The 25,525-nt window shown below is 36.3% G+C and overlaps 1 protein-coding gene and 1 pseudogene across 5 annotated transcripts in view; both read right to left on the reverse strand.

Annotated features, from left to right (window-relative positions):
• Positions 1 to 5,921: 5,921 nt before the first annotated feature.
• LOC130830958 (60S ribosomal protein L5-like) lies at positions 5,922 to 6,837 on the reverse strand (annotated as a pseudogene).
• Positions 6,838 to 9,749: 2,912 nt separating this feature from the next.
• Positions 9,750 to 25,525, reverse strand: part of DMXL1 (Dmx like 1) — a 140,500-nt gene continuing 124,724 nt past the window's right edge. For 3 of the 5 annotated variants that reach the window (XM_057736921.1, XM_057736908.1, XM_057736948.1), the window contains 5 exons: positions 24,310 to 24,402; positions 21,825 to 21,916; positions 16,957 to 17,009; positions 13,742 to 13,959; positions 9,750 to 12,029 (listed from right to left, as the gene is read on the reverse strand). In XM_057736921.1, the coding sequence (XP_057592904.1) occupies positions 11,805 to 12,029; positions 13,742 to 13,959; positions 16,957 to 17,009; positions 21,825 to 21,916; positions 24,310 to 24,402 (681 nt within the window). In that variant the 3' untranslated portion in view covers positions 9,750 to 11,804. The remainder of the gene's footprint in view (positions 12,030 to 13,741; positions 13,960 to 16,956; positions 17,010 to 21,824; positions 21,917 to 24,309; positions 24,403 to 25,525) is intronic. The other 2 variants (XM_057736927.1, XM_057736915.1) reach the window with 1 other exon arrangement.

Genomic DNA, 25,525 nt, shown 5'->3' on the forward strand with positions numbered 1-25,525 from the left:
AAAGCGAGGGTCGGGGCTAGGAGGAGGAGCTACGGGGCTGGGGGCGGGGCGGGAGGAGGAGTCAGGGGCTGGGCGGGGCCAGTCGAGGAGGCGGGGCCGGGAGATTGGGGGCGGAGAGTGCGGGGGAGGAGGCGTGGAGCCGCCGCCGAGGCGCTGGAGAGGGGGAGCTGCAGAACTAGGAGGAGGGCCTCGGAGGCCGGGGCTGGGCGGGGAGGAGGAGCCTGGCGGCCGTGACTGGAGAGAAAGGGCCTGGCGTTGGGGGTCAGAAGTGGCCAGGGCTCCGGAGAACGCGGAGGAGGGCTGGACGACGGCCCGGGAGCTGGACTTGAGCTGCAACGCAAGACCTTTGGCCGCGAAGAGCCAGGACCGGCTTGAAAGATGTTCAGGGAAGACGTTACCTTTCGGGTCTCTCAGTTTCTTCAGCTGCGAAAATGAGATACCAAGCTCGTAGTGTGTTGAGTCGGTTAAGTGAGCTCATGCCTGGTACCTAACACGTACGCATGAATTTTATTATCTGTTATCTGTTGCCGTGATCAGTATCATCATTTTCCGTATAAGCCCCTAAATCCCACCTGCTCTTCTTTTTTTTTTTTTTTGGTTTTCAGGCTCTACTGGCCTCAAGTCTTCCCGGTGATACCTGACGCCCTAGTGACTCCTAGTTTCTATTCGCGGGGGATGCAGGGCTTCCTCTCAGAGTTAAAGGTTCATTGGCTCCCGGGAAACCAGTCTGGTCTGAGCCACCCGCGTGGACTTAAGTGGCTGCCCTTGACCGCGGAGCCGGAGGCTGGCTATTCATCGGAATGGGGCAGAATCTGGGCCTTCCTTCTGGTGAGGAGCCCTGACCCGGGGTAGCCATTTTCAAGGGCGACGGTGTTGGACCTTCATGGGAGTGTGATGAATCCATGCTCCACGAAGCATCTACTATACGGTGGTTCTGTGCAGAGGGCTGGGAAACTTAATTAGCAAAACTTAGTATGTGCAGGTCACTTATAATCCTCACAACAACTTATAAATGTAGATTCTATAGCTACCTTAGTTTTACAAAGGGAAACGGGGACATAGGGAAGTAAAATAGCTTAGCTAAAGTTACACGTTTAGGAAGTGGAAGAGTATGGTTGGGACACAGGAAAGTAAACACTCGATAGGTGAAGTAGACTAAAATCACAACACATTTGGATTTAATGCCCCAAATAGAAATATACAGAAGATTCAGAGATGTTTAAGACACTGCCCTCTGGTTATAACTATGGGGAGGAGAGTGTCAGGAAGATTTTTCTGAAGGAGGTGATGTCTGAGCTCAATTTGGAAGAGGGAATGGGAGCTTCACAGCACCTATAGGTGGAGAAAGGGCACAGTAAACATTTTTCAAGCATTCAGAAGGGTTGGGGAAGAAGTGGAGACTGGAATGAAGCTAAAACAATAGAAAAGGACCAAATCTAAGTGCTTTCTTCCTATAGGAGCTGAAAAACATTAATTTGACCCTTAGTAAAAAATCAGAAGGATTTTAAGCATGGGACACATGTCAGATGTTCTAGAAAGGTCATCTGAAAACAGCACAGAGAATACCAGAGCCAGGAAACTTGCTTATGGAGTTATTGAAATAAGTCAGGTTGGGATACAACAGTAGGCAGAATAAGAACTCCAAGAAAGATGTCCACGCCGGAATCCCCAGAACCTGTGAATATGTTACCTTACATGTCAAAAGGGACTTGGCAGCTATGCTTAAGGTTAAAGACAATGAGATGGGGAGATTATCCTGGATTATTTGGGTGGATCTAGTCTAATCATATGATTCCCCTGAAGTGGAAGGATGAGTCAAAGAAATTCAGAGTATGAGAAGGGCTCGACCTGGATCAGCAGCCAAGGAGTGTGGGTGGCCTCTAGAAGCTGGGAATGGACCTCAGCACCCCCCCACACAAAAATGGGAATCGCAGTTCTACCACCACAGGAAGTGGATTCTCCTTTGGAGCCTCCAGAAAGGAACTCGGCTCTACTGACACTGAGCGTATCCTGGTGAGACTCATACTGGACTTCTGACCTGTAGAATTGTAAAATAATAAATGTATGTTATTTTAAACCCCTAAATTGGTGTTAATTTGTTGTGGCAGTCATAGGAAATAATTGCAGATGCTGAATGCTTAAACTAAATTGGTGGAAAGAAGACGGACTGAAGACTTACACAGGCACTGGAGATTGATGGGATGTGGGGGCTGAGGGGGAAGGAGAGTAATCTAGGTTGATTCATACAGTTTCTGGATTGCCAGGCTCAGTCTTTGGTGGTACCACCAGTGCAGGGAGGGGAGCTGAAGTCAGGTCCTTTTAGGATTAAAAAGGTTTGTACACTCTTAGGCCTCCCCTACTCCTCAAAATCATTAGAAACGATCCCTGAAAGCCCATGGGCAGTGATATTTGTCACCACCAACTGAGAATTCTAGTAATGGATCTGCTCAGTGTAAGCTGGCTGACTTTGGACAAAACACAAAGCCTTAACGAAACTTGGCTTCTTCTACTGTGTGAGATAGGAGCCCCATCTGTGTGATTGCTGGGAGAGTCAGCCGGGATGTCATGGTCTGTAACCTCATCATTTCACCATTGCTTCATTTCAGTCTCCCTTGTGTCAAGCTGCACCCTGGAGCAGCAATCCCCAGAGATATTTCTCCCTTACAGGATAAAGATTCTTTAATCTTCATCTCCATCGTTCTACACCCCTACCACAGCCTCTCATCCTTGGTCCTCACATTCATTTTTTAGCCTCATGCAGACTTGCATTTCTCCCAGTTGGCTTCCTTTCCTACCCAGCCTAACCCCAAGAGCCAATACCTCAGTCACTCACTGCTGGTGCCTCCTATTGCTTTACTCCATCCTCCTATCCTTCTATTCACCTGGCAATTCTTTCTAGCCATTCACATTATTCATATGTGCTACTTAAGAAGAACCAAAAAAGTGAAACCTGGTGCTCTGCAGATTCATGATCTCTGATCTCAGCTAAATCCTCAAGCAGCCTGGATTTTCTCCTGCATCATGGATGGAAAGGAGAAGTGGGTTCAATCTTTATTCCTTTCCTCAAGACATCTTTTGCACCCCTAGCCCCCCCTGCTCAATATACAATCTCACCTCCTATTTCAAAGAAAATATACAGATCATCAATAGAGAATTTTCTCTGCTTCCTCCCCCAGCTACCAAAAATGCCATCTACATCCACAGTCACCTTGACTTCCTTTCCTCTCATCCCAGTGGATCAGAGCAAACCCATTCACCAGTTCTCTGGGTCCCCAATGAGCCCTCCCTTCTATCTACAGGGGCTGAATTCTGTTGAATATCCCTTCTTTTTCATTTTCAACCTCTCAATTTCTATACTTTCCCCACAAAATATTAAAAAATGCTAAAATGTTAAAATATTAAAATTTAAAAATCTCTATGAATCCTACCACCTTCTCTCACCACAACCCTTTTTACAAGGGCCACCTAGACCTGCGTGACCACAGGAGCTGATAGCAGAAACAATACAGAGTGGCCAATGCCTCAGCACTTACCTTAGGAGGCCTGGGAAGGGGCTTCTACAATCCCAGGCAACTTGTATCACTGTTATCAAAGAACAACCAGTCTTTCTTTTCTTTAATAATGATGTAAGACTCCACCTTACTTCACAGTGTGATAATATTTAGAAATTAACAAGATAATTACATTTCCTATCTTACTTGGGCCAAAAGATACCTCGATCATTTCACTTTCAAACTAGTACTTGCATATTTCCAATTTGGAGTTGTAAAAAACATATTAGAATCTAGGAAGCTCCTAATAACTAGTCCATTATTCAATGGCTAATTATATTTTAAGATAATTGCAGCTGGATTAATTGAATTCTCTCAGACTGACCCCCATTCCCCCAAAAACCCCAAACCTTATAAATCACTCAAACTGGAGATAGCTGTAACTAGAGCTGCATGCCAAAAATACTTCTGTGCATACCTTCTATTTTTACTTCTGCCCAGTTGAAGGTACAGGAACTAACATCAGACAGTTTAAAGTTTTAAAAAATCTGACCCAGCTTTCTCTTGGACTCTTCTTTTGCTTCAAGCCTCTACTCTGCTTACTCAGTGCCAGCCTCCTCTTTTTGAGTGTAAGGAAATAACTACATGGCATGTGAAATGTGCAATAAAAATGTATGCACAAATACTCTGGGAGGAGAGTGGAAGTGACTCACATTCCTTGGGGGAATGGAGAAGATTTCACAAAGGAGGTTCCATCCAACCAAGTCGAAAAGGATGAACACGAGCTTGCCAGGCAGAGAGAAGGGCATTCTGGGCATCGTGGAGAGAGACGAAAGATACAGTCTAATATTTTCTGGCAGGCTAAAAGCACTGAAGCAAGGATGTGCACCTTAAACACAGCCCACCGAAATATCTATGTGGCCTTTGTGCTTTAACTACATTTTCATGGGAGTATATCAATGAACATGCCTGATTGAAAACATGGCTATAACTTCACCATCCTTCAAGATCATTATCTGATTGTCTACTGCTTCATCTTTCCAGTCCTATTTCTTTTCAGAGCTTTATCATAACATGTAATCTCGTTCTTAAAGTAACAATATGAGTATGGTGAAGAGTACATTTTTCCTAATAGAAGTCAAAGTGCAGATTGGGTAAGGTGGGAGAATTATTCAATGTCATGCAAACTAGAAACTCGGGGATAGAACAAAAATCAAGATTTTTGGGGTCAGCGATCTTTTCCTATTACTTCCATAAACCTCAACTTCCACTCCTAACTATTATATACCAGTAGTGATTATACCTTCATTGCAGAGCACTTTTCCACTTCTTATTCAGAATTACTTACCTATGATAACAGTTACACTTCTTCCTAAGAAACTTTGCTAGAACTGTTGCCTGCATCCAAAGGTGAATTCAGCCACAATCTTAGCCAATTCGATCAGCCACTCTCTACATGAAACCAAGTTCTTTGCATATTTCCAGATTTTCATCCCTTAAGCCATTCCTCTATAGAACGTATAGTGCTACCCGTAGGCAGAACCCTTATTTTTCTGTGATTGCAGCACTGGATTCTTCATCTACGTGGGTTCTTCCATACCTGGCCTATTTTCTCCTTTTTGACCATCTCAAATCTTACTTGAGACTCTCCAATACTACACAGTCTATTTTTGTTTTGTCTTTGGCTGCATAATTCTACTCTGAAAGGCTTTTTTCTATACATATGGGTCTAAATTCCTGGCTCTGTTGATAAGAGTTCTCTTCTATACCTTTACCCATGAAATGCTAGTCCACGTTGGCAAGGCATTACTTGATTTTAAACAAAAAGGGCTCCCACCTTAGTCCCAGAATACTCGAAGCAGAGCACCCTCACCTAGTGGGTTCTGACTCCCCCACTGTCCTCCTTCAATAGCCTCACTTCTTTTCCTCTCATTATCAACCTTTGGAGTAGAGTTGGTGCTCTAGTTACTTCCACCTATGAGTTCTTCCTCTGTGTGTGTGTGTGTACATGGGTATATTCATCTGTCTCTCTCTGCATAAAAATGGCCACATGGATTTTTAGAAAACTTATTCAATATTGTGGTGGATTACAAGTGGTCTCAGAGTAAAGACACAGCCAAGGTTATGGTTTTAAGTCCTTTTGTTAAGATCTCAGAGAGATTTTAGGGTGTGCCATGTATACCCTTTTTGAGAGACACTAAGATTTCTAAGAATCTTAAGGTGGTACACCACAGCAACCTCACAGGGGGCCCAAGGTAGAGAAGAGCCTGTTCCAGAAGTAAAATATGGGTGTGGCTTTTGTCTAATGAGTGGATTATAATTTAATATACAAGAAACCCACAATGTTTTTTTGTTTTTTGTTTTTTTTACTTAGTAAATAAGTTATTTTCTTTATCTGAAAAATCTTCATAGAAATTGTGGTTTGGTTTATTAACTCTCAGTAGCCCATTCCTGAGCTCTAAGGAAGCTTGCCTTCTTCTGAGCTACTCGATCTTTCTTCTGGACACATGACATTTTGGGACAGTTCCACCTCTTCTTTTTAACTTCTTAGGCTTCTTCTCATACACTGGATTCTCTCATATTGCAGCATGAGGTTTCTTATACATCTCCTCCATCATGTCTGGAGTTACGTTGTTCTTTATGTATTGAGAGAACGGTTTTTGGTAAGCATCTTCATCTTCTTCAATCAGGAAACGCATATAATCTGCAGCGTCCTGCCCCATGACGTGCTTTTGGTGTACCTCAGCTTTGAATTCTTTGCTTTCTGAATCATAACCAGGGAACCATCTGGTACTATAAGGGTTAGACAAGCCTCCATCGACAGCTCCCTTGACTTTATTCCCAGTAGTAGTCCTGGCAAGCCCTGCATGCAAGTAACAGGTGAAGGCACCAGGTTGACCATCAGTGCTTTCCACATTGTATTCATCTCCAGTCACCTCGACTTGGCCTTCATATATTGTGTCCATACCAAACCTACTAAAAAGCCTGCGGGCCAGCTGCAGGCCAGTGCAATACGCTGCAGCATAGTTTGTCAGGCCAGCCTTCACACCATACTTTGGGAGTTTGTGAGCATAAGCTGCACTAACTATCATATCTCCTTCTACACGGGCATAGGCAATCTGACAAATGATATCTCTGTTGTTACCTGAACTATCATTCTGTATTTGGGTGTGTTGTACTTATTTTTATCTTGGATTACCTATCATTTCTGAGCATGGTAGTCAGTTTTGCCCTCTTGCCGTCTTCTAAATTTCACTTGGTATCTCATGAAGCAGACCGTATTCTTGACAACTTTAACAAACCCCATTCTGTGGAACAGAGGACTTAGCCACCACTGAGCGGCAGAACCAGCATCGCTTGCGGTGGGGGTGGGAGTGGGGAGAAGCACCCACAACATTTTAAAAAGCAATTTTACTAGACTGAATCATAAGAGACAGGCACAGTACAAAATGTAAAGAGGTCTTTGAACGCTCAAACTTCTCTGGCCAGGAAAACAGGCTGACAAAACTAGTTAAAAACGTGGGCCACTTTTATGGAAAAAGAATGACTTAAAGATAGAAAAAGGCAGCTCAGAAGGTAGAGCCAAGAGCTCTGGAGAACTACTTGCAGGGAACAGGATTACTCAAGGAACTGGTGACATGTACCCAGCTAAATTTCAGAATCCTTCTGGACCAGGGACTACCATGTGACTCTTACTTTCCCTCTTTTAGAACGGGAGATAGCTATCCTCTGTCTCACCACTGTACGCTTCACATGTGGGAGGCGCATAACTTGGCTCATTAGCTCATGAATCTTTAAACTGAGAAGTACTATATTTAAGGAACCTCATTTAAGGAGCCACATATACACCTGAACCTGATTTAGACATCGGGACCCTGGGGTTCAAAAGCCCAACCCTGATGCGATAATAGGATGAAAACACTGGAGTTTTTTTTTTTTTTTTTGGGGGGGGGGGAGTGAGTGTTTTGCATGTGGGAGGAATATAGATTTTAAAACTTTTAAAACACATATCATGGGCTAATATACTGTACTACTTAGATTCTGTTACAAAGGTCATGCCTATACATTGAGTAGAAAATCAATTCTACAGGAATAAGGCCTTTCCACTGTGGAAAGAAATGGGTTGTAATACCAAATTGTTTTTATCACCCATCTATAATTGCAGTGGGAGAACATTAAAAAAATTTTCTTATTCCAAGGAGACTTGCGAAATAATGTCATACTCCAACTCTGCATTAGCTCCCCGAATTACAGGCCACAGACATACAGGAGACAACCAAGTATACAGAAGGGAAAAAAAGTCATGAAAAACTCAAAACAGATTTAGCTTTGAAAATAACTGTAGCAAAAGCCATACACATTTCTAAGGCTGATAGGTACATTTAAGTAATATATGTTCAACTCTTTCCAAGTACCCTGAAGGGTAACATCTTAAACTTTCTACTTAAGTAATATTAAACACAAAAAATATCTCAACAATTCAAGGAGTAATATTCCTGACCCAAGACTGCTTCACTCAACAGAGCAGTTGCCAAAGTCGTATTTGGTATGAAAATACAGCTTTTCTTCACCAACACATACACAACTATTTCTGGTATCATGTTACCAAGTGGGGTTTAAAAGAGTTTAGAAAAGTATTACCTCCTTCTTCCCTTCTCCCATGTTAAAGGTTTGTTTCATGTGTATTCTTCCACACATATTTCTATGTTCCTTCATATATACTAAAACTAAAGACTAAAAAAACCTTAAACAACATGGGATATAACACCTTTTACTTCGAAATCTTATCTCACCAACCTCTTTTCAGATGAAGATACAAATCTAACATTCTTTTAGCATTGAGAGAATATTCCATTGTATGGATGTACCAAAATTTATGCCACAATTTACTAATTAACATTTAGATTTCCAGTTTTCTTGCTCCACCAGATGTCAATAAATAACTGTATACATATATTTTTATGCATAAGCGTTTTTATCTTAAATGAGAATCTCTCAAAGATTTCTCAGTGAAAGTATGTTTTTCAGTTTTAATATGTATCTAGGTAACTTGGTAGCAGTTTAGTTCTGCCAGCAATGTTTCACTGTGCCCACTTCCTTGCATCTTCACCAAACTTACGGCACTGTTTTAACTTTATACTAATGTGATGGATAAACAGTGGTAGCACATTGTGGTGGTGTGTTTTGTTTTGTGTGTTTTTAATATTTATTTATTTATTGGCTGCGTTGGGGTCTTCATGGCCGCGTGCAGGCTGTCTCTAGTTGTGGTGAGCGAGGGCTACTCTTTGTTGTGGTGCCCCAGCTTCTCATTGCGGTGGCTTCTCTTGTTGCAGAGCAGAGCTCTAGGCACACGGGGTTCAGTAGCAGCACATGGGCTCAGCAGTTGTGGCTCATAGGCTCTAGAGTGCAGGTTCACTAGTTGTGGTGCACAGGCTTAGTTGCTCTGCAGCATGTGGAATCTTCCTGGCCCAGGGATCGAACCCAAGTCTCCTGCATTGGCACTCAAGTTCTTAACCACTGTGCCACCAGGGAAGTCCCTGTTTGTTTGTTTTCTTAAAGGCATTCTTTTAACTACTAGTGAGGATAAACATACTTTGTGCTTGCTGACTTTTTCAATGTCCTGTTCTGTGAACTGTGTGCTGATCTCTCCATTATCATTTTGAAATTCTCTTTGTATTAGGGACATTAACTCTTTCCTATTCCTATACACATATTTCTTCTCCCCTACCTGTTCTTTTGACTGTGGTCTCTTGCCACATCACATTTAAACTTTTTGTTTAGTAAAATATGTCTTTCTGGGTTCCTAACACTGCTATGAAAAGATCACTGTCACTCTAAGCTTGTATAAGGATTTTCTTTAAGTAGATATATATCTGTATTTTTTTCCAATTGTTGAAACCAGTTTGAGGAATTCTGCAATTGTTTTTTAAAAATTTTTTAAAGAGAAGAAATGAATTTGGGCAAGACAAAGAGAGTAACAAAGGAGGATGGAACTGACTGTTCCACGATTCTACATAAGAAAAATCCTATATTTTAGAAAAGGAGACTCACAATGTTGTGAATTCTTCCATCACTACAAAGCCTCATTCTCAGAAAGCACACAATTTTAAAAAAGTATTTTGATATATACACTCCATTAGTGTGGATGAAATTTTACACATATGTACATCATTTTATACTTAAACATACATTCCAACTACTTTTCTTCTCACTTTTTTGAATAATGCTTACTCAATAAGTTAATGACTATAGAAAAGGAAGAACAGGGTATCTGGGAAAATTATGCAGTTCTTCCTATATTACCCAAACACAAACACAGAAATTCTCCAATTTAAAATGTCACATATACTCAGTTCAATTCAAGTGGCATAAATACTACTTAAAACAATAGCATGCTAAAAAAAAGTCACTGCATGATTGTTTATTTAAAATATGACTCGATGTAAATACATATGGGCTTACATAATTTATTATTCATATAAACCCTCAATTAAAATGCTTAATTCTTCATCCACAATGTCTTTTTCCTAATAAGCATAATAATAAATTTTCTATCTCATTGAAAGTGTTTAAAGCCTTTTGAATCTTGATTCATGAAGAAGTTACTGAAGAATAACTTAAGATTAACTACATCAAACAATAGTATTGTTTGCAATGCTGTCACATTTCTCCATGGCAAAATAGTCACATATAGTTATTGCACAATTTATAGGTACAGGTTATTATGTGCACATAAACTCTCTACATAATAACAGTGTCTTCACTGCAACTTGCTCAACACATTTAAAATTATGACTACAATTTACAAAATCTTTTAACAATATACTTTTAAAAGTATCCTGAGGATATTACAAAATTCATTTCACCAGCCCTTCATTTCTTTGCTTCATTTGACTCTTTAACTTCCAAGATAATAGCTGTCCATATTTTGTTACATAAAAATGTTCTATTAATGTTTATATTAACAAAATATATTTAAGCTAAACAGTATATAGTTTGTCCCTTAAACACTTAGTCCCATCTGCCTCCAGTCTCCTTGGTTAAAATCAAGTATTATCAAGTTTTCTATAATTCTGAATCAGAAAAGGTATAGCACAAAACAGACAGAAATAGGGTTAGCACATTTAAGTTAAAAGCATTGTGCATTTTTAATATTTTGGTCATATTTTATAATAAAATAATATATTTTGGCAAAAAATAATAAAATATAAGGTTTAGTTTATTATCTATTAATGGTAGATCTGGCAAGTATTTTACATTTGTAAATACTATCTAATTTGACTGTTTTCACATTTGCTTCTAAAAACACTGCTATAAGGTTTTCAGAACTTTGAGACTAAAAGCACCTAAAAAATAAGAAATAAAGTAAAATTTAAGTAAAATGTATGGTTCCCAAAAATCCTTTGACAAATTTATAAGCTTAAGTGTCTCATATATGCCAACAGAGAATCATTATTGCCTGCTAAGTCTTATCTGACTCAATGTAATCTTTAAAATAATAATCTTGGAAGTTTTCCTAAAATTTATTTGAAAATTAGGATGGGAATTCAAAAATGGAAAAAAAAAAGAAAAAAAACAGTTGCAAAAAAAGTTGTTATTCTGGTGGCAGTAGTTGTTATGGCACAAAACAAATGAAAAGACATAGTTTTCTCATATATATGTGTGTGTGTGTATATATATACACACACACACACACACACAAATATATTACATATATACACACAACCACACACACAACTTGGGCTCCAGAGGGGAAACTGATTAAAACTTTACATAACGAGCCATTTGGCTCATTTATCATTAAAGTCCCAATGACTATGTTAATGGAGATGTCCATTATTTTTTTATTCTTACCCAAATATCAATCTATCATTAATTAAGAAAGGAGTGTGAGATGTGTAAGTTTGAAAAAGGAAGTGAGAGTATGGTGAATTAAGTGATGACTGATGTGCAACTGCCTTTACATAAAGGGTGTTTTTACTGTGAAACAAATTCATGCAGAGATATCTGCAGAAGAATTTATCAACAAGAAAACAAAACTCCTTTAACAATATGATATACTCACTATAACATACTATAAATATGTATTATTACAGCATTACTTATACATTCTACTTTAGGCAACACAGTCTAATTCTGAATGACCTTGTTAATTTTTAAGGCATCAGTGCATCAAGGGCAAAGCTCCATAAAATAAATATGAAAACAAGAAAGCATTAGCTTATTTGTGGCATAGAGAGTGATCACTGTACATCATATGTGTTGGCCACTTCATGGGATAGGTAATAAATTATATATCTTATTGTCAAAATGTTACAGCATAAATTTCACATCATTTTTCAATACTTCATTTAATGGGCTAAACTGATCTGGCAGTATTCTCATTTTCATTGTTCCATCAGCTCCACATGAAAAAATGTGATTTGCAGGCCCTGTCTCAATCTGCATCACTCCGGTTCCAATATTTCTGAAAATGGACTGCCGAGCATGTTCATTGATAAAAGTGTGGAGAAGACTAAAGGTAGAGAGACTCCAAATCTGAAATACATCAAGAACAAAATAAAAATTGGAGCTGACGATTACCTTAAAAATCCAAACAGAAGATTTAGGCCTGTTTTCCTAAGGAATTTAGGAATTCTAAATAAGGAATTTCTAAAACAAATAAGGAATTTCTAAAACAAAAATAGAGAAAAATCTGTGTAGGCCTACAGTCATAACATTTTGATTCTGCATAGGGTGTTGCAATTTTCCAAATCTCTCTGATATTATTACATTCTTCAAAAATCAATCCAGTAAGAGGAAGGTATTTAAAAACCCTTCGTTGGAGATGAGGAAACTTAGGTACAAGTAGGTTAGGTGTACAATGCAACAGAAACTTGTAATATTATAGGAACTACAATCAAGATTTCCTATCTCTCAGCAAAGTTTCCGCTGTGTAGTTGTACAGTGGGGTAATCCTTTCTCCATGATATACAGTACCCATCAGGGGATAAGAACCACTGGAAAGAGGAAAGTGCCAAACACCTAGAGTTCTTCAGACCACGCAAAACTATATTCCCGCTACAAGATAAATTATTACAACTTTCTGATGTTTTGACATCACATTTTTAAAAAATATTTCTTTCTTTTCCCTAAGAAATTCATTAATTCATACTACTCTAGACATGATTATTAAATTGTAACTCCTGAACACTACCTGGTATACTACGAAATCTTTTAACTTGATTAAATAATAAACCTTAGAGTGAAAGCACAAACTAATCTAAAGAACTAATCTAAAACGTAGTATGACTTATTCTAAACTGAGGGCAGTTCAAATAAGAAACTAGCTTCAAACTGGAAAAAAAAAAAGATTTCTGTATGGAAGTTGGTATATATATTTGATTTTAAGAAATGCCTTTTCGAAATTCTACAATTCTAGTTAATTTTTTTCTGGCTGAGAATTATGAAAACAATATGGAAGTTCTAACGAGGTAGTCCAACTTCTTTGTACTAAGTAGTCTCACTAGCACTTTGATGGATTCTAAGAAAATAGACTCCTCGAATGGGTTGCTGACCATCAGAATAACTTAGGGACTAGTCTTATCCCTGTGGATCCTTCCAAGGGTAGCCAGAGAACCCTCCATCAAAACTGCTATGTCAGTGTTCTAAAAATGCACATTCCTGAGCCTTGGACTTACCAACTGAGTATTTTGGGGATAGGACCTAGCAACGGTATTTCTGGAGTGGGGTGCATTTTTAAAAAGCTGCTTAACATTCAAACGTCTAAGTTTAAAACACAGTTGGAGTTTGAGAAGGTCTGTTACAGGCAGAGTTTATCCAGGTACAACAGAATTCTTGAAACAGGCACTGAGTAGTTGGATGTTGATACTATGAATGATAAAATGGGGACAAATTTGGGATAAGGGAAATGTCAGTATATTTCACAGCCCCTGAAATTGAATTCAGTATCTCTGAACATGGAGTCAAGACTAATTCTAATGTCTGAAATATGTTCATATCCATGAAAAATCCAGTTGTTTTGCATGCATTAATCAAGCATATTTAAAAACAACTGAAAAAAGGCAATTTTCAAGTTAAATATTATTTTATTTCATTCATTAAAAGATGTATTAAATAACAACCTTGTTGACTACAAAGAAGTTAATATTTCTATTATTTAAAGAGACTGGTGTCATCAATAAGATTAAAGATCTAAGGTTTCTAAAGATTTCATATTGTAATAGATATTGTGGCATTACTATATTTACCTTTATGTTGCCTTCAGCAGATCCTGTAACAAAGTATTCTTCAGTTGGATCAACTGCAATGGCTTTAACAGGAGAATCATGGCTCTGGAAAAGCTGCCTCTGTTGTCGCTGCCGAAGGTCAAATACACATGTATAGCCTTTTCTGCCCCCTGATATTAGTAGCTGATGTTTTGGAGCATATGCTAAAACAGTGGCTCCACTATCATGACAAGTAAAAGCTGAAAATTAAAAAAAAAAAAAAGTAAAAACTATTTAATAGCATAGGAAACAGACTTCTGGCTTTTGGCCAAGGTGGAATGCCAGACTAGATGTGCCCTCCCACCTAAAACAATTAAAATATCAAATGATATATAGGAAACAATGGTTTGAGACACTGGACACTAAGCAACGAAGAAGAATGATCTCTGCAAAATGGAAAACAAACTTGGTGAGCCATATAACTGCCCCAGCTTACTGCCTATACAGTATTTTCTGGCCATGGCATAAGAAAGGGGAACCCAAACAGATCTGGGTTCCTGTTTCTACCAGCCATACTGGAAAAAAAAAACCCTCGTAATTCACATGGCATTGTATAGAGTACTGAGAAGGGTACTGACTCAATGGGGGGCAAAAATTAGCCCTGCACCAAATGCGGCTTTGGTCCTATTTAACACAGCCACCCCCTGCCTCCCAAAATCTGTTACCAAGTAACCCAGTCCCAGAGCAAAGCTCAAAAATATTTACACAATACAAAAATAATTAGCATCTAACAAGGAAAAATTCACAATGCTTGGCATCTAGTAAAAAATTACCAGGCAAAAAGCAGAAAGAAGCAGAAAGCACCCATAAGGACAAGAAAATCCATCAACTGAAACTAACCCAGAAATGACACATGATAGAAGTAGTAAATAAGGAAATTAAAAGTCATTATAAGTGTATTCCCCAAATCTTGGGGGTTTTTTTGTATTTAAATGTATACATTAGGTGAATTATTTAACCTAAGTCTCAGTTTCATCATTTGTAAAAGATAAGACCACCTGCCTAACAGGTGTGTGTGAGGATGAAACTAATTAATATATTTAAACCATGCACAGTACCTGGTATGTACTAAGTACTCAATACAATGCTGTTATTATTGTAAGAATCTAAATAAAACTAACTACAGAAGTCTTTTTTCACTTTTCCTGCACTTTGAGATATAAACTTGCATAGAGTAAAATGCAAAAATTCTAACTGTACACCCTTGATGAGTTTTGACAAATGGATACATCTGTGTAATTATCACTCAGATCAAAACAAAGAATGTTTTCATCATCCCAGAAGGTTTCCTCATGCCTCTCCATCAAAGGCAATCACTATTCTGATTTCTATACAATTGGTTCTGCCAGTTCTTGAACTTCACATGAATGAAATTTTATATTATATACTCCATTGAGCCTGCATCTTTTTTCTTTAACATGTTTTAGCCATTAATCCATGTTGTCCCATGTAACAGTAGGTTATGCTTTTTAATTCTGAATAGTATTCTATTACATAAATATACTGTGTTATCCTGCTGGACATTTGTGTAGTTTCCAGTTTTTGGCTATTATAAATAAAGCTGCTAAGAACATTCTATACCAGCCTATTTGTAGACATATGTTTTCATTTTTCTTGGGTATATATACAAAAATATATACTGCTGGGTCATGCTAGGTGCATTGTTTAATTTTATTAATAAATTGCTAAACAGTTTTCCAAAGCAGTTGTACTGTTTTATACTTCTATCAGCAAATCATGAGGGTTCCAGTTTCTCCATGTCCTCACCAACACTTGGTATTCTAGAATCTTCAATGCTGGCTATTTCAGTACATAGGGTAGTATGATAAATTACAGTGGATTTAGTTTGCATTTTCTTGATGACTACTGATGTTGAGCATCTTTTATATGCTTATTGCCATTCAAATATTGAGGAAAAGGGTAATTTTGAAAAATCTTGACTATATCCTTTTTTTTAATGGATTGTGCTGTTGGTATTCTATCTAAATCTCATTAAACCCAAGGTCACCTAGATTTTCTCCTATATTTCCTTCTAGAAGTTTTAGTTTTGTTTTTACACTGTTCTACGATTCATTCTGAGTAAATTTTTGTGAAAGGGGTAAGGTCTGTACCTATGTTCATTATTCCACATATAAGCACCCATTTGTTTATAGCACTTTTTGTTGAAAAGACTATCTTCCTCCACTGAATTATCTTTGTGCCATTATTAACAATGAGTCCACTACTTATGTGTAGGTCTATTTCTGGGCTCTCTAATCTGTGTCTGTTCTTAAGTCAATACCAAAATGGCTTGGTTACTGTAGTTTTATAGTGAGTCCTGAAATTGGATAATGTCAGTTCTCCAAGTTTGTTTTTATTCAGTATACAGTATTCTAGTTCTGTTGCCTCTCTGCATAAACTTTAGAACTAGTATGTTGATATATACAAAATAGATTGCTGGGGGTTTAATTAGAATTTCACTGAATCTATAAAGTTGGAAGGAAGTAACATCCTAACAATACCAAGTTTTACAATCTGTGAACATCAACTATCTCTCCATTTATTTAGATCTTTTTTTCTTTTACCTTTTTTGTAGCTTTTTCTCAATAGATGCTGTACAATTTATATTTACGCTTCAGTATTTCATTATTTTGGGTGCTATTTTAAATGACAACTTTTTTTTTAAATTTCAAATTCCAAATGTTCATTGTTGATAAAGAAAAGCAACTAATTTTAGTATATTGACCTGGTATCCTGTGACTATGCTTTACTCACACATTAGTTTCAGCAGTTTTTTTCTGTGTTCTTTGGGATTTTCTACACCACTATGTAATCTGTGAATAAACACAGTTTTATTTCTTCCCTTCCAGTATAAATAACTTTATTTCCTTTTCTTGTCTTATTGCTTTATTTAGAACTTCAAGTACAAAGCTGAGTAAGAGTGGTGTGAGGGGATATAATAACTGGTGTTCACAATGATGACCTGTGGCTATCAGATTCAAAGTAAAAACAAATGGTTTTTATATTATCAATGTTCCACTGTCCTTCACTAAAGTACAGGGAAGAGTTAATTACATATATTGCATTTTTCTGCTTTCAAATTTTGCCATCATGGGCAAAATCAACCTCACAGGCTATTAAGTGTGTCAAAAAAAATCCATTTAAAAATCACTTTTACTTTATGAACTTGTGATTCATAAAATGCTTTCAAAACTTACCATGGACTAAGCTATTAGCAGGTGCTACAAGAGTGTCCCACAAACATATGTTTCTGGAAAAAAAAAAATTACTTCTTGAGCAACATAAAAAGTTAACAACAGAATAAAAATAAGTATGTCTCACATTATATAATGATAAAGGGATCAATACAAAAAGAGAATATTACACTCATTACCATATATGCACCCAATACAGGAGCACCTAAATATATAAAGCAAATATTAATAGACATAAAGGGAAAAATCGACAATAACACAGTAATAGTAGGAACTTTAACACCCCACTAACATCAATGAACAGATCATCCAGAGAGAAAGTAATTAAGGCAGTAATGGTGTTAAATGACACAAAAGACCAGCTGAACTTAAATGATATGTACAGGATATTAACAAAAACAGCAGAATGCACATTCTTTTTAAGCACACATGGAATGTTCTTGAGAATATATCACATATTGGGTCACAAAAAAAGCCTCAACAAATTTAAGAGGACAAAAATTGTATCAAGCATTTTTTCTGACCATAATGGTATGAAGCTAAAACTTAACCCCAGAAAGAAAAATGTAAAAAAAAAATAACACATGGAGACTAAACAACACGCTACTAAAAGACCAATGGGTCAATAACGTAATCAAAGAGTAAATAAAAAAAGACCCTGAGGCCAATGCAAATGGAAACACAACATCCCAGAATCTGTGGGATGCAGCAAAAGCAATTCGAAGAGAAGTTCAGAGCAATACAGGCCTTTTCAAATAAACAACACAACCTACCATCTACCACCTAAAAGTATTAGAAAGAGAACAAACAAAGCCCAAAGTCAGTAGAAGGAAGGAAATAATTAAGATCAGAGAGGAAATAAACAAAATAGAGATTAAAAAGAGCAACAGAAACAATCAATGAAAGCAAGAGCTGATTTTTTTGAAAAGAAAACAAAATTGACAAACCTTTATCCAGGCTCATCAAGAAGAGAGAAGACCCAAATAAACAATATAAGAAATGAAAGAGGAGAAATAACAACCAATACCACAGAGATACAAAGAATTATAATACTATTAACAGTTATATGCCAACAAATTGGACAACCTAGAAGAAATGGACAAGTTTTGAGAAACATACAGCCTGCCAAGAATGAGTCAAGAAGAAACAGAAAATTTGAACAGACTGATTACTAGAAGTGAAAATGAATATGTAAGGGAAAAAAAAATGCCAAGAAACAAAAGTCCAGGACCAGACAGGGGAACTGTACCAAACATATAAAGAAGAACAAATACCCATCCTTCTTAAACGATCCTAAAAAACTGAATAGTAGGGAACACTCCCAAATTCATTCTATGAGGCCACCATTACCCTGATACCAAAACCAGACAAAGACATTACAAAAAAAAAAAGAAAATTACAGGCCAATATCTTTGATAACTACACATACAAAAATACTCAAAAAAAAATGTATTAGCAAACCAAATCCAACAATATATAAAAAGAATTATACAGTATGATAAAGTTGGATTCATTCCAGGGTCACAAGGATGGTTCAACATTTGCAAATCAATAAATGTAATGCATCACATTAACAAAAGGAAAGATCAAAATCACATGATCATCTCAAAAGACTCAGAAAAACTGATGAGTGAGATGTCCATTCATGACAAAAACTTTCATCAAAGGGTGTAAAGAGGCAACATTTCTCAACATAATAAAGGCCATTTAAGACAAATCCACAGCCAACATCATACTCAACAGTGAAAAGCTGAAAGCCGGCCCACTAAATTTAGAAACAAGACAAGGATATGCACTCTCTCCACTTTATTTAACATGGTACTGGATGTCCTAGCCACAGCAATCAGACAAGTAAAAGAAATAAGGGTATCCAAATTGGAAGGGAAGAGGTAAAACTGTCACTATATGCAGATGACATGATACTTTATGTAGAAAACCCTAAAGTCTGCACCCCCCAAAGTTAGAACTAATACATGAATTCAGCAAGGTTGCAGGATACAAGATTAATATTAAAAAATCTGCTGCATTTTTATACACTAATAATGAAATAGCAGAAAAAGAAAATAAAACACAATGCTGTTTAAGATCACATCAACAAGAATAAATACCTAGGAATAAACTTAACCAAGGAGGTGAAAGACCTATACTCTGAAAACTATAAAACACTGATAAAGGAAACTGAAGATGATACCAAGAAATGGAAAGATATCCCATGCTCTCAGATTGGAAGAATTAATATTGTTAAATTGGCCACACTATTCAAAGCAATCTACAGATTTCATGCAATCCTTATCAAAATACCCATGACATTTTTCACAGAACTAGAACAAAATAATCCTAAAATTCATATGGAACCACAAAAGACCATGAATTCCCAAAGCAATCTTGAGAAAGAAGAAAAGAGCTGGAGGAATCACACACTCTGACTTCAGATTATACTACAAAACTACAGTAATCAAAACAGTGTGGTACTGGCACAAAAACAGACACACAGAGTGGTGGAACAGAACAGAGACCCCAGAAATAAACCCAAGCATTTATGGTCAATTAATCTATGATGAAGAAGGCAAGAATATACAATGGAGAAAAAGAGAGTCTCTTCAACAAGTGGTTGTGGAAAAACTGGACAGCCACACGTAAAATAATGAGATTAGAACATTCCTGTTCACCATATACAAAAATAAACTCACAATGATTTAAAGACCTAAATGTAAGAAATAAAAGAAGGCAAAGGAAATGAAAGCAAAAATAAACAAATGGGACCTAATTAAACATAAGCTTTTGCACAGCAAAGGAAATCATCAACAAAAAAAGACAGCTTACTGAATGGGAGAAAATATTTGCAAAGAATGTGACCAACAAGGGGTTAATGCCTAAAATATATATACAGTTCATACAACTCAATATGAAAAAAAAAAAACAAAAATCCCAATAAAAAAATGGGCAATTTCCCAAAGAAGATATACAGATGCCCAACAGGCACATGAAAAGATGCTCAACATCACTAATTATTAGAGAAATGAAAATCAAAACGAGTTATCACCTCATCCCTGTTAGAGAGTGGCTATCATCAAAAAGTCTCCAATAAAAAATGTTGGAGAGGATATGGAGAAAAGGGAACTCCTGTACACTGTTGGTGGAAATGTAATTTGGTACAGCCACTATGGAAAACAGTATGGAGGTTCCTCAAAAAAATAAAAATAGAGCTGCTATATGATCCAGCAATTCTACTCCTGGGTATATATATGGAAAAAACGAAAATACTAATTTGAAAGATACATGCACCCCAATGTTCACAGCAGCACTATTTACAATAGCCAAGACATGGAAGCAACCCAAGTGCCCATCAACAGATGATTAGATTAAGAAGATGTGAGATACACACACACAAATATTACTCAGCCATAAAAAAGAATGAAATACTGCCATTTGCATCAATGTGGACGGACCTAGAGAATATCATGCTTAGTGAACTAATTCAGACAGAAAAAGACAAATACTATATGATATAACTTACATGTGGAATCTAAAAAATAATATATACAAACAAAACAGAAACAGACTCACAGATACAGAAGACAAACTTGTGATTACCAAAAAGGAGAAGACTGGCGAATGACATATTAGGAATATGAAATTAATAGATACAAACTACTACATATAAAATAGATAAGCAACAAGGATATACTGTGTAGCACACGGAATTATAACAATTATCTTGTAATAACCTATAATGAAGTAAAATGGGCAATTTACTGAATCACCATGCTGTATACCTGTAACTAAAATAATGCTGTAAATCAAATATACTTCAATTAAAAAAACCAGTACGTCTCATTATAGCTCATTTGAACCTTGCTCACGTAGAAAGCTCTTAAATTTATAAAGCACCAAATACAAGTAACCAATATATTTATGTATGATTAATTTTTAGACAAAAATTAAAAAAAAAAAAGCTTCCAAAATTGAACAATTTTAGATTAACATGTAATTACAAAGAATACTATATGAAGTCTGAATACAGAAACTACTTTTTGTATTCACTGATTTTCTAATCTAACAGTTCCACTGGCATACATAGATAGTAAGACACACCAAATTTTCTTGAGCACAAAGAAAACTTACTCCTACCACAATAGGGAGCAGCTTCTACTCCATTCTATGAGTTACAAAGGAGGCACAAATATATATAAGAATTTCTACGAAAGAGGGGCTGAAAATTCCTTATTCCTAAAATTCCCACTTTGAGTGCAAAGTGAGGCCTCAAGACAAATACAAAAAAAAAGCTCAGTAACCTCAGAAGGCCTTTATCTCAGAACTCAGGTGAATGAGGGAAGTAAAAAGTGTGCATGGACATGGAAACAAAAGAAGACTTTTTTTTTTTGCATATTTAACCTTTTTGGGGACATGGGGATGAGCTGTCACAAGTTATACAACTAACACGTCTTTCTGAGTTTCTTGTGTTCTTATTGTGAAACAGTGATAATATCGCTCTAATAAAGCTATGCTGAGGGTTTAACTAAATAGCATGGCCACTAAATAACATTTTCTTTTTTTTTGGCCTCGAGCTTTCTTAACACATAAATAATATGGAGAAACTCTACCAACAATCAAATTCTTTCCTCCTACACTAAAGTCTTAACATTAGATACTAAAAATCCAGAAGGAATGGATTCTGTTTTTAATGTCACCAGAATTTCTTTAGTTTTACAATTAACACACTAAAAAAGCTCTAAGAAACAAGTCTCTGTAATAAAAATATTTAATGGTGTAATTATGAAAACATTACTGAGATATAAGGACATGAAGCGATTAAAAAATAAGGCTTAGCTATATATACACAGACTTCAGTTTCAGTTATAATCTCTTACCTACTGTCAGTTGAAAGACCAGCTGTAGCTATCAGAGAGGAGGAACTAACGAAGACAAAATCATTGGCTGTTTTGTTATGACACTGCCAAGTCTGGAATGGTTATAAACAACACGTTACTCCTGTCACAAACAATTTTATAAGCAGATAGATTCATTAATCAAAAAGCGATCATGTAACTTGTGACTTACTTAAATCCTTGTGTTCTTTCCCCACAAATCTTAGAAAAGTTGCAAGAGTAATACAGACAACTCTCATATACCCTTTACCCCAATTCACCAAAGTTTACCATTTTGGCACATTCGTTTTACCTCTTTTTCCCTTTCATACACACACACACACACACACACACACACACACACACACACACACACACTTTTCCTGAACCATTTAAATAAGATGCTTATGATAACCCTTCATGACCTCTACTTTTGTTCCACCAAAAGTTCAAAGCCCTCTGCTTTTGTTCAACCAAAAAATTCAAAGGGAAACAAAAGAAAGTTAACTTCAAATATTTTTCTTAAAATACTTGTGAAAATTTTTGTTTTAGAAGACAAAAACTAGAATTTTAGATGATCTCAGACTGAATTATTTATTTTCAGAAATATTTAAACTGTTAAATAATTTTTCAAATATGTGAATAAAAATATATGTCAACAAATTAGAAAACTTACAATGTTTCTCAACATTTCATCAAACAATAACAAACTATTATGAGAGGTTTAGTCAATTAGGCTTCCAAGTTATGTCTGTACAGATGTTTTTCTTTAATAAAAAATGAATTTTTAAAATATGTCAAAATCATCACACAAAAAAATTTTCCTTTGAGTCACTTCCCCATTGCCCCCAACCACCATTGCAGCTGGGCTAGATGATGTGCCTTTAAAACAAAACCTACTTTAATCCCCCAAAGCAAATAATGTTTATTTTAAAGCCAATTTATCTTTTTAGAAGTTTTTTTAAAAAAGGCAGTCCTCTAAGGAACATAAACTTGTACAGCTGACCCTTGAACAACATGGGATGGAACTGCATAGGTCCACTTATACAAAGATTTTTTTCAATAAATACATACTACAGCACTACACGATCCAAGGTTAGTTGAAACTGTGGATGCAGGACCATGAATATGTAGGGCTGACTGCAAAGTTATATGCAGATTTTCAACTTGAGGGGCAGGGGTGTTCAGTGTCCCTAACCCCTATGTTGTTCAAGGGCCACCTGTACATTTAATCTGTTGGCTGAATGAAAATATGAGGAAAAATAAATATTCTTTCAAGGTACCCTCACCAATACTCCCTTGTGTGCTTTCACTTAGACCAGTACTTTATTCTAGCATTTAACCTTGGGTGAAATACCAGAATCTTAACCCATATTCTTAATTTTTTTCTTGATAGATATTGCTTAATGCTATAATGGGCTTCACTAAAGAATCCATCAAATATAAATTTAGTGTTCTATGAAACTATGGAAGGTTCATTAAGCCTATCATTTTTTCTTTTTTTTAAAGAGATGGGCAAGAAAATAGCACTAGTTATAGGATATCCTTTCTACTTTGTTCATAAGGGATAATAACTTCAGAAAAACAAAGAGATGCACTGGTCACTCTTTTTAGATATCACAGCCACCGCACTTTAGTGAGGCTAGAAAAGGGCTTGCATGGGTTGCATGGGTCTCCAGAGGTACCATGTTGATTTTATACAGGTTTCTTTTCTTTTCTTAACATTTTTTATTTTATTTATCCCTTGATTAATTATTACATTTTAAATTAATTTTACTACTTTGGTCTTTTTCAAGTGACTAATCCACTACCTTTATTATTTACATTTTCTGGTGAGATTTTTCTACTTTTCTATGTCTTTTCCTTTTCTTTCAGTTTTTAGAAATGACTGACATGCAGCAGTGTATAAGTTTAAGAGTATAGCATAATGTTTTGGCTTATATACATCATGAAATGATTACCACAATAAGTTTAGTACCATCCATCACCTCACACAGATAAAAAATGAAAGAAAAAGAAAAAATACTTTTCCTTGTGATGAGAACTCATACAATTTATTCTCTTAACAACTTTCATATATAAGAATATGTAGCAGTGTTAATAATTGAATCATGTTGTACATTATATATCCCTAGTACTTACTTATAACTGGAAGTTTATGCCTTTTGACTGCCTGCACCCAATTTCTCCTCCCCCATCCCTGCCTCTAATAACCACAAATCTGATCTCCCCTTGCCATCAGAATGAGGCAACTTTATTTATACAGGTTTATTATCCAACTTACCAGAGACTAAGGATTTTTACAACTCACAGTGTTATTTTCACATAATACAAGGACAGAAACTTATAGTAAAGTGATCGAATACATAGGACTAGACAGATTTTATATTTTGGCTTTGATATTTCTCGCCTCAAGTACATATTCTTGGTTCTTTCAAGAATAAAATAAAAATTCAAAAAATTTTAAAGGTAGGAATTCTTGGCTTACCAGGTATGGCTTAGGCATACTTCCAGTAACTGGACAACATTTCCAGTTTGTCTGATACAAACTTAAATATCCATCAGCATCAACTATTCCAAACTTAGGGGAAAAAAAATATTTAAAAGTGTTTAATACAAGTAAAAAAGCACATATTTACCCCTACCCTCACTGTGAATCTCATATTTTAACTCAAACATTTGGCTGATAAATTGTTTGACTCTTCACTTTACCTATAAATGGATCTCGTCCAGAAAAACATTTAGCTATTGCTTTAAAAAATTCCAGGGTGGATATAAAGGAAACTAACATCAGACAATTTATTATACTAATCGACAGTATAGTATGTAAATTCTCTGTAAGTACTCCAAACACAGGATACTGGATCTACACATTAGGACATATGAAAAAGTTTTAGCATATATAAGATAAAAAACTGTTCATCTTGGAAAAAGACAAAATAAGGACTTTCAGAGATACACAACAAGGAAAAGATGTAAACAACAGGAGAAAGTAAAATAAAACAAAGTTTATCACAGTAAAAGAATTCTACCATGGAAACTCAGAGCATTTTAACTGGAAAGATGAAAAAATAGTCCCGTAAGGGAGTATATGATACTAAAATATGATATTAAAATAAATGTCTAATTTGGACTCCTGTCCTCTCCCATCTACAGATATAACAACTATTAACAATTTGATGTGTTCCCTTTCAGATTTGTTCTGTGAATATTCAACATTCATACATAAACTTTTTTAAAAAAATTATAATAATATACAGTTCTACAATTACGTTTTTTACTTATCATAGTCATTTTTCCACATTGGTACGTATAAATCTACCTCATTCTTGTGCTGTGCAGTATCACACTGTATGTTTTTCCCTACAGAATTTCCAATTTTTCCTATAATAAAAAGTGCTGCTTGGAACATTTTTGTGTACACACTCCTGAGTATTTATATATAATAGACATCTAGAAAAGAAAAAGCTTTGTCAAAGGGCATCATTTAAAACTGGTAGGTGAAGGGCTTTCCTGGTGGCTCAGTGGTTAAGAATCCACCTGCCAATGCACGGGACACAGGTTCAAGCCCTGGGCCGGGAAGATCCCACATGCCGTGGAGCAACTAAGCCCGTGTGCCTCTACTACTTAGCGTGCACTCTAGACCCTGTGAGCCATAACTACTGAAACCACGCACTGCAACTACTGAAGCCTGAGCACCTAGA

The sequence above is a fragment of the Hippopotamus amphibius genome, chromosome 1, assembly GCF_030028045.1.
Source record: "Hippopotamus amphibius kiboko isolate mHipAmp2 chromosome 1, mHipAmp2.hap2, whole genome shotgun sequence".
NCBI lineage: Eukaryota > Metazoa > Chordata > Mammalia > Artiodactyla > Hippopotamidae > Hippopotamus > Hippopotamus amphibius.